Source organism: Helobdella robusta (assembly GCF_000326865.2).
Source record: "Helobdella robusta unplaced genomic scaffold HELROscaffold_9, whole genome shotgun sequence".
Lineage (NCBI taxonomy): Eukaryota > Metazoa > Annelida > Clitellata > Rhynchobdellida > Glossiphoniidae > Helobdella > Helobdella robusta.
In genome coordinates this window covers 2,695,584-2,706,364 of record NW_008705512.1, presented here as the reverse complement: position 1 = coordinate 2,706,364, position 10,781 = coordinate 2,695,584, and the positions used below count along the sequence as shown (strand labels likewise).

The following is a 10,781-nucleotide window of genomic DNA, read 5'->3' as shown; positions in this document are numbered from 1 at the left end:
GACCATTGGTTTTTAATGCTTTTTTTATTACACGTAGTTAATATTTGATATGTTGCAGTTGTAAATTTTAAGCGTATTCAACTAATCAATGTTAAAATTGTAAATAAATAAAAGAATAATTAAAAGATCTAATTGAACAAACAAATAGTTCATCATATAAACAAATAAATAAATAAACACATGAAAAATTTTCTATTTAAAAACATTTTACAATGTCGTAAAGAGAGAATTTCACACTACGTCTCTTAATTTTAATGAAGTTTTCATAGCAGAAGAAAAAATTGCCAAACATTCAACCAAACTTTATATAAAAACTCAACGTGATTAAACTATTTTTAAATTTAGAACTTTCACTTCATAATAAAATTTTTTTAAATTAAAATTTAACAGTTTGAAACTTCGTTGAATAACCACTCTTCCCATTACGGACAAATAAAAAATATGAATCTTGCCGTCTCTAGAAAGCAGCGTAGCTACCACCTGAAAAATTTTTTAATTAAGGTTTTGCTAAGTAAGCAAGAAATACATGAGGACGACTTGACACGGCATGACACGACAACCAAAGGACGACTTTTGCTTGAACACATGTGTCGTCTCTTGGTTAATTGCAACTGCTCCTAGCTACAACCAGCCACACTAAACCACATCTAATGACAGAACGTAACATCGCAAAATGTCACCTTACTTTGTACCACAGCAAACCACACGACACCACAACACACTACACCACATTACGACACAAGCCACACCAAGCAACTTCAGAGAACACACTTCTAACAAGACGCTTCAAAATGGTGCAATGTAGTAGGCTGCATATGCTAAAAACCATTAGCATAACAGGTCCCACACACTAAAACACAATACACACCACGTAACATACACCAGACTTAATACTACACTCACCATCCAAACCTGCTAACACCACACAACACAAACAACACACCACAAACAACACACCACATACAACACACCATAAACAACGCACCACAAACAACACACCACAAACAACACGCCACAAACAACACACCACATACAACACCACATACAACACACCACAAGCAACACGCCACAAACAACACACCACATACAACACGCCACATACAACACACCACAAGCAACACGCCACAAACAACACACCACAAACAATACACCACAAACAACACACCAGGCCATAGAAAGCACACACACACACACACACACACACATCGTACAAACTCAAAACAACAAAGTATACATCAATACAATACCAATCCCCCCAAATCTCTTCACATGCACACAACATACAAACCACGCTGCACACACCGCACTCCAGTATTCACTCTCAGTCACAACACACCTGACGTTTGTATATTGTATTTGTATTTAGTTTTAGATCACTCAATTTTCAACTTTTCGGAATGGAAAAAAAAATCTTTAACGTTACAAATCATTATGTTAAGTTTCTGGGAAGATCAATTGTGTAAATGCGCGCGCGCGTGTGTGCGTGTGTGTGTGTGTGTGTGTGTTAGAGTGTGTGCGCGCGTTTGTATTATATATAGTAAAATGATTTCGTGATGTTTGGATGCATCTTAAAACCTTGTGAAGTATAGTAGTGAGGAAGAGGAAGTTAAAATTCTCCACGTCGTAGTATTTAAAACTTGAAGTATTTTTTGTACCATTTCAGTAATTTCGTTTCTCCAAGGTTGGTTTTATTTTTTGTTTACAAATAATGTTGTAAAACAGTTAAGTTGTAAAGTTTAATGCCGGATCAAGTGAATTAATTTGTAAATATAATATAATATTATTATCATCATCATTATTATTATTGTTAGTATATTATTGTTATTTCAATTTTTACGGAGTTCTACTAAAAAAGATTTTTTCAACTTTTTAATCGCCAACATCAGACTGCTGCAAAGTAGTGTTACAACATGACACGCAACCGTCAATCCATGCGTTCGTCATTTCTCGTGTAGTTATTTTTTTAAATTCCATTTATTCACAAAAAATAAAGTCAGCCTAACAATAAATGCTTATCTAGGGTTGACTCCCATAAGACAAGAAATAACATAAACATAATAAATAACCCAAAACATAATTTATTTATTTCTAGATGTTGGTGAATCCATGTATTATTTCGCAAAATTATGCTAAAATAATATTAACAACAATAATAATTAAGAACGATACTACTCAAATTATTGATGTGGAGTTATTGTTGATGGATGGCAAGTTTGTTTTGCATGCGGTGTCTGTCCGCTTAATGATAATGGACATGATGCTAACGCTGATGTGATGGCTTGACAATAACATGGCAATGACATGATGACATCATCACAATAAATTAACCTCGTGACGTTATAATAACTTCACGGTGTCATATGATAATATTATGTTAGCATCTTAGTCCTACATTAACATAATGACGGTATGTTGCAATAATCAGATTAGGTCCATTGTATCACATTAACATTATTACATTACACGTTAAAACATTAACATTTTATCGGAAAATTTTGTGCTTAATTGACATTGTAAGAATAATTTGTTGTTGTCATGTTGATGTGAATTGAGAGTTCTTTGAATCAACTTTCGGCAAAAATTTCTACACAAGCAAATAATTTTTCTCCGGCTCTCCGAAACCTTTGACGGATTTAGAAAATAATATATTCATTTCAATACTGCTGCGGTTAGCCGTTTTGAAATGTAAGACAGTTACACTTGCTAAAAATATTTAGAGTAAACAGTTTGGAATCCTAACATGTTGGTTGAAGAATGTAAATTTCAAACTCAAAAGACAGAGACATGGTGCACTCCCAGCTGAAGATAAACTAACATCAAAACGTGCATCTTAACAGAATCATGTTCAAACTTAAATGCATCTCCGTGAAAAAAATGTAAAGTACAGAGGTAAAGTCTTCAAATAAGCAACTTTTTTAAATTCTTTATAACGCAGCTCTGTTAACATGTTATCATATATTCGATATTAAACTTTTGATTAACAAAGGGCTGTACTATCCAAATCAAAAATATGTGTATGATGGTCTTTGAGTTTTGGTCAGACAGTATTCGAACCATTCAATTGTTTAAAAGCAGCGCGAAACCTACCGACTGAGCTAACTCGATGGATAACGGTATAAAGTTAAAGTTAAATAACTGGTTAACAATATTTCAACGTAACTCGAAAGCTTAACTAAAAATAGATATATGGATAGATAGATAGATAGTTTGATTGATATTTAGATGGATAGCTAGATAGTTGGAAAAGCAATCGATACTACCCATATCCATCAAATCTCACGTGCTTTATGAGTTACTAATAGATTGGATGCATTTTATTAATGCAGTGAACAATTAATGGGATTATGCATGAAATAAAACAACGCAAAATACACGTGTGTGTGTGTGTGTGTGTGCGAATACACACACAAACACTTACACACACACAAACAAACAAACACACTCATATGTTAACGCAAAAATATTACGAATGTCGTATAACGTGTAACTCTAATTGTTATAGCTGTAGTCGTAGCAGTAGTTATAATTGTTGTTGTTTCTTGCTGTTGATGTTGTTGTTGTGTTGTTGTTGCTGTGAGATACATGTGGCTTGCACGTTCGTTTTTAGACAGTAGTAAAAAATCTAATTATGACGATGACTTTGATGATGACAATGACGATGGTGACGACGTTTATGATGATGACGATGATGTTGATGATGATGGTGATGATGACGAAGACGAAGACGATGATAGCAATGATTAAGAAAACGTCATGAATGCATAATGATGTCTAAGGGTGATATTAATGATACTAACAGAGGTGATAACAAAAATGATTAGGTGGCACGATGTCAAAAGAACGGACGGTATTGAGAAAATCTAATTATAATTAAATGTAATGGCTTTCAAAGAACTTATCAGGCAAATTAACGCCACTGGCACGTTTCTCATTCAAGTCTCTCCTTCTAAATTTCTATTTCGAAATTGGTTTTGGCTCGCTGTTCATTGTTTCACTGCTTGTTGAGTAACTTTTATTTGGTTTGCAATTTAAGATGGTCCTGTTTGGTGTTTACTGTGGTTTATTTTTTGTCTATTGTAGCAAATTATGGAGCAATAAGAAGATGTATTAATTTGTATGATCTGATCACTAAATAAAATTTGATATTAAATAACGACATAATGAAGATAGAAGTATTTCTCAACATAAATTAAAAATAAAATAAAAAAGACAATAAATAGACAAATAATTTCTTAAATTTGAATAAATTAATCATCAAATGAGTTAACCAAAATTCTGTTGAATGCCTGCATAGATCCTTGTTAGTTCTCAATGTATGTTCCTTGTAACTGATAAAAATAATTTTTTTAGATAATTTTGTTTAAATTACTCTTTAAATAATTTTGTTTACAATTTACTGATGCTTTATTTTTAATGTCAGGACGAGGACCTTGAAAATGGATTGCAGAGATTGAATTGAAGTGGATTCGGCATTTTTGCTGCATTCATTCCGTCTCACTGAACTAGAAAAAGAAATCAAAACTTATGAAATATTTTTGAATAATATAGGGCATCGATTTAAAGTTTAAATAATATAACTTATAATTAAACAAGTCTAAAAACGAGAAAGAAAGAAACGAACGAACGAACAAACAAACAAAAAAGCAAGCTAACAAAAAGCAAACGAACAAGCTAACGAACAAACAAGCAAGCAGGCGAACGAACAAACAAACGAACAAGCAACCAACATGGAGAACCTGCACAACACAATAACGTTGGGATTTAACGAAAACATTCACGCCATGAGCAGTGAGGAAACGACAAACAACAACAACAACAACAACAATTACAATAACAGCAGCAGCAACAACTTCAACAACGACGTCGCCAAAAGCAACAGCGAACTGACACTGACACTCAAATCGCTAGACACAACGTTGAAGCGACACACGGAAGCGTTACTCCTCTCAGACAGACGATTCTGCACGCTCGTCAACAACTTCAGCAGCAGCAGTAGTAACAGCAACAAAAACATCGAATTCGACAGCACCCAACAGCAACCAGATAGTCTGTTGCGATTCCTTGGCAATGGAACCATGCAGCAGATCGGTGGGTCATCCAGTGCCAGATCGAACGTGGCTTACCAGAGGCACAACAGCATGCAGCAGCATTCAAACAGAGATGTGGATAAGATGGAGAGAAAGGTTAACACGAGACAAGTTTGTTTTCTTTTTGTCTATTTTGGTTTTTGTTAATTAAATAAAATTTCATTACATCTGCAAAATGTCGTCTAGTTAAACAAAAACGGCCAGCAACAAAAAAAAAATAAATTATAGTATCTTTCTCTAATCAGCCTCTTTCAAATGGATGGAAAGTTTTTATTTCTTTGTAGATTTATTATATCGTTGGCTCTTTTAAACCCAATTATGTGAATATTTAATCCATTATTGACACAGAACTAATCAAAGTTTGTAGCATTTTGACTGGAGGAAAAAATTAATCGTTGATGAAGAATGAATGAGCGAATAAATCAACGAACGAACAAATGAAGAAATGAATAAATGATTTAAATAATCAATTATTCAATCAATCAATTATTTAATCAATCAATTAATCAATCAGTCAAACAAACTATCAGATAACTAAATAAATTAACGACTGAATAAACAATAGCAGCAGGCAAAAAATGGACACCAGCTACTGAGTAGGTCATTCACGAACACGTCTGCCTCCAATGTCCTCTTCATGAACGGAGATCTGGAGGACATTAAGGAAGACATTGTTCGAAATAAAAAGGTTGGCCTGTCTTTAAATAAATATGTGTATGTGCTTGTATACGTTTGTATTTGTTTGTATAAATATGTGTTTGATTTTGTATTACTGTATATGGTTTGTATGTTTGTCTATTTTTGAATACGTTTGTATATGCTTGTATATGTTTGTATATATTTGTGTATGTTTGTATACATTTGTGTATGATTTTGTATGACTGAATATGGTTTGTACGTTTGTCTATGTTTGAATACGTTTGTATATGTCTGTATATGTTTGTATATGCTTGTGTCTGGCATAGCTACAATTATCATGGTTATCCGCCTCTCACCACGCAATAATTTTTTCTTGCGAGTTACAGCAGATATGAACGCAAATCAATGACGTGATTACTTACGTACGATATCTGACAAATCATTGGAGTCTTTGCAATGTATCTCTTCAATGATACCCATCCTTCAACTTATTCTCTCATTTTCTTCTTTGTGTGATTGTATTTTTTTTCTTCAAAATTGATAATGTTAACGATGGCTGGACGAATTTGACGCTGTGGAACAATTTGCGCTAGGTGAAGTGTTTCATTTTTATTTCAAATTTAAACAGTTCAGTTTACCATCAGTGTAAATCACATTAACAAAACAACCTTCGAATGTGTTGAGAATAATTCGTTTATTCTTCAACGTTAAATTTTATTATTGAAATTTTTAAATCCATACATCCATGTGACTGGCTGCAAAACCCTACCTCTCTTCAGTGGAGGGTTTTTTTTCATCCATTATAATTCCATATAATTGTAGTACGGACAACTTTTTATTGAACATTAAACAGATGTGCCGGACATAAAAGACGACGACGACGATGATGATAAAGATGATGATGATGACGATGATGATGATGATGGTTATGATGATGATGACGATAAGATATTTGAAACATCATCTAATAGGTAGATGAGAATTTATTTGGTATAACCAACAAATAAATAATATGCATATATTTGCAAACCAAGTAAGAAAGAGAGAAAGCAAAGAGGAGAGAGAGAGAAAGAGAGAGAGAGAAAAGAAGTGAGAGAAAGACGTAGTAGATGTAATGAAGTAATGGAGGATAATAATTCCCAAGGTGATATTACTTTGCTACTCAACAAATACTTCCTAGTACATTTCTTCTTTTAATGAAAATATTTCTCAGAATAACACTCATTCGATCGACGATAAGATAAGAGTGGCGATAAAAAAAAAGAAAAATGACTTCAACATTGATTATCGATCGACATTTTGTTTGCTTGCCTCTCTCTCTCTCTCTCTCTCTCTCTTTTTGTTTGTGTGTGTTTGTTTGTCCGTGTGTTTGCTTGCTTGCTTGCTTTTGGACCTGATTGAAAGGTTTCTTCATACTCGTGGCAATCTTAAGTACCGTTGTCGTAGCAACTTGCAAAACAGGTGGTATCATTTAATTGCCAAGTTCACGTCTTCTTCCTACCTAAGTCTCGCTATAACCGCTAGCTGAATTAATAAAATCGCATTTAAGGGTGAAAAAGTATTTCGAATTCAATTTTTAGTTGTTGTTGTCGTTGTCGTTGCTGTTATTTGTTTTTGTTGTTGTTTGATGTTGTTGTTGTCGTTGTTTTCATTTGATATCGTTGCTACTCACTGTTTAATTTGTGTTGTTGTTACCGCTGTTAAGTTAATTGAGGCGAATACGCGGATGAAATTTTTTTTTAATTCTTCTCCTCTTCAACACTCCTCTTCAAACAGTTGGAAGTAAAATATTTCGCAAATAGTGTGTTTGTTTGTGTGTGTGTGTATGTGTGTGTATGTGTGTATGAGGATGTATTTATTTGTGTGTATGTGTGTGTGTGTGTGTGTGAGGATGTATGTATTTGTGTGTTTGTGTGTGTGTGTTTAAATGTATGTAGAGGAGCGCGTGATCGTTAAAGAACTTAACGTATTGGCATGCATTAGTTGGAATGGAATGAACGCGGAAATCGAATATGGAGGAACAAACTGCTCGCTGGAAATCGATTGCATGCACATCTCCATCTACTGCTGCTGTTGGTCTCTATAAGTGGGCCATCTATTGGCGGGCTCGCAAGCAAGTATTAGTACATAGATAGGTGCATGTATTTTTTTCAAATTTTTCTTTTTGGGTACTTATTTATAATGCCATGCTTCAATATAGAGTTTTGTAATGTTCTCATTGTTCTTACTATTAATCTATTTCTTCGTAATTTTCGACTGACTATTTTCAGTGAAAATTTATCGATGTTAAATTTTATAATTTTTAGTAGCATGTGTGAGTGTGTGTGTGTGTTTGTTTTTCTTTGTGTGTGGTTTGTTTGCTTATGTGTGTTTGTGTGTGAAATTAATTCTTCATTTATCATTTCATTTGATTTTTATGTCCAATTACTGAGCATAAACTTATATGAAACTTTATTGAGACAACTGACAAGAAATATTGTAATAGGTGAAACATCAAAAATCATCTGCGAACAACCGACCAACCAACCAACCAACCAACCAACCAACCAACCAACCAACCAACCAACTACCATCTATAATGTCATGTTTGCACTAGAAATAATTTCACGGCTTGACCATCTGATTGATTGATTAAGTGATGTAACTATAAAAGGAGCCCCGCATAAAAGTGCATTCTGACAGCTTTTTTATTTATTACAATGCCTTGTTAAATTGAATTTTTTAGCAAAATTAAATAATTAATGAGATAAAAAAACTTAAATTTTGAAAAAAATGTTAAGTATAGAAGTTTAAAATTTGGCGAAACATGAATATGAATGTGTCGTTCAGCCTAATGTACGTACACGAATGTTAAGATACGTTAATATGTAATTTGTACGTACGTAAATGTAATATGTACGTACACGAATGTTAAGATACGTTAATATGTAAACTATTAAAATTTATTATGAACGAAAGGGCACATGGCCAGTAGAGTATCCGGAATTTAGCGGTGGGAGGGATGATTTCGGAATTGTAAAGTTGATCACCGTTTTTCCAATTTTTTAAAATCCCCTTTTGATCCCGTGTCGGTAACGGATGATTTTCAAAATTTTTAGTTGAAGACGTTTGCTATTTTCGATTAATATATTATTATTAAAGTTTACACAGAATCTTCAATATTTTTTTCATTTTTTTTGGAGGGGTGTACCCTCCCCTCTGAATCCACCGCTGCATGGGAAGAGTGTATTAATTTTTGAGATTTTTTTCATTTCATTTGATGAACAGCTAATCTAAATTTTATTTCCACGGAGCAATGTTCTGCCTGGTTTATCTCATATAAAATTCTTCACAGTAATTATATTATATTGCAGTACCTTGTGAAGTGGCGGTAAAAATTTTGGGATAGTGGCTTAGATGAAAACTTGATGACATTGAAAAATCATTGTTCGCCCACGCGAACCACACACTCTGAATGATATTTGCGAACTATCCAGCAGGCCCGTCTAGATACCATCACACTGAATCCCAACAGATACAGTCAGGCACATTCAGACAAAGTCACTTGCATTACAGTAACACACAAAATATTGCACACAAAAACTCACACACACACAAACACATACGCACTGTCAGAAAAATTTTGAAATAAAAAGAGGTTCATATGATGATAATCAACTTAGGTAGGGAGATAACTTGAAGAGTGGGACGTCAGAAGAAGATAAATGAAAGCACTTGAGAGAAAGTATAAACAGACAAGCATCATTCCTGCAAGCATTCTTTAACTTTAAGAACCATCAGTAAACTGCAGAGGCGAGCAATCAATGAACTGTGAGCGAGCTGGTCGTTGACTCCAAAATTAACTTTCACCTTACTGTTTTATAACTCTAGACGATGTTTCATTATAATTATTAGCATATTACTCTCGTATTAATAATTTTAAAAGTGTTTTGTAACATGGGAAGAAGCGCAGAGATGAAAAATGCATCTGATATATATCCCCCACGGTGATATTCATGTAGGCAAACGGTATGGAATTACATGAGCTAATATGCTTTTCCTCCTCATTTTATTTTCGCATGTATTAATTACTAAATGTATCTTGTACACACTACACACGCATACACAAATGCATACACCTAAACACAAACATATATACATACACACACATACATATATACGTACATACACATACATATATACGTACACACACATACATATATACGTACACACACATACATATATACGTACACACACATACATATATACGTATACACACACATACATACTTTGATACTATTATACATATACGTACGTAAATATACACGTACGGGAGTACATGGGTAAATAAATGTTTGATTACAATGAAAATAATAACACTGGCATATGTACCGTTCAAAAAGCAAGAGCTCAAAATATCCAATTTAACACATGCACACATTGAATTATCAGCAAGGTATAAAAACAATCTAAACAGACAAACAAAACAAAACAAAAGAACGAACTAACGAACTAACGAACGAACGAACAGCACATTAACAAATAATAAAATAATAGACACTCATTCCAAACATGAACAAACACACAGCGTGCAAACACATAACCCAGCACATTGTTCGTTATGAAGAAACTAAATATGACACAAAGCAAACACGCGCAAATGCAATCATTAAAACCACCCTCATAAACAACAGACACCAGCTACACACACACACACACACACACACACACACACACACACACACACACACATACACACACATTTCTAAACGCCTATTAAATTAACCACCGAACATGCTCAGGCAGTCACGTAAGTAAAGACCAAAAAAACAAACAAATGCATACTAGCGCGCACACACACACACACACACACGCACGCACGCACATACACGCACGCACACACACACACGCGCGCACACACACACGCACGTATGCAGGAGGCACATCACAGGCGTGCATAAACGTATAAGAATGTACAGAACCATCTTATCAGCGTGACCTACACCTGCTTGTTTGTGATCACGTTGTCGTATTGATCAGCTGGGTCGGTGCTGGGCAAGCAGAAGTAGGGCTGAT

At 34.2% G+C, this 10,781-nt stretch overlaps 1 protein-coding gene across 1 annotated transcript; it reads left to right on the top strand.

The window, feature by feature from the left end:
* Window positions 1-4,727: 4,727 nt before the first annotated feature.
* HELRODRAFT_166187 (hypothetical protein) lies at window positions 4,728-10,703 on the top strand (the record flags this gene model as incomplete). Its single annotated transcript, XM_009033187.1, has 5 exons — window positions 4,728-5,198; window positions 5,653-5,775; window positions 9,206-9,265; window positions 9,342-9,388; window positions 10,643-10,703. 5 exons carry the CDS (start codon window positions 4,728-4,730, stop codon window positions 10,701-10,703), a joined length of 762 nt encoding a protein of 253 aa, XP_009031435.1.
* Between the last annotated feature and the right edge of the window lie 78 nt (window positions 10,704-10,781).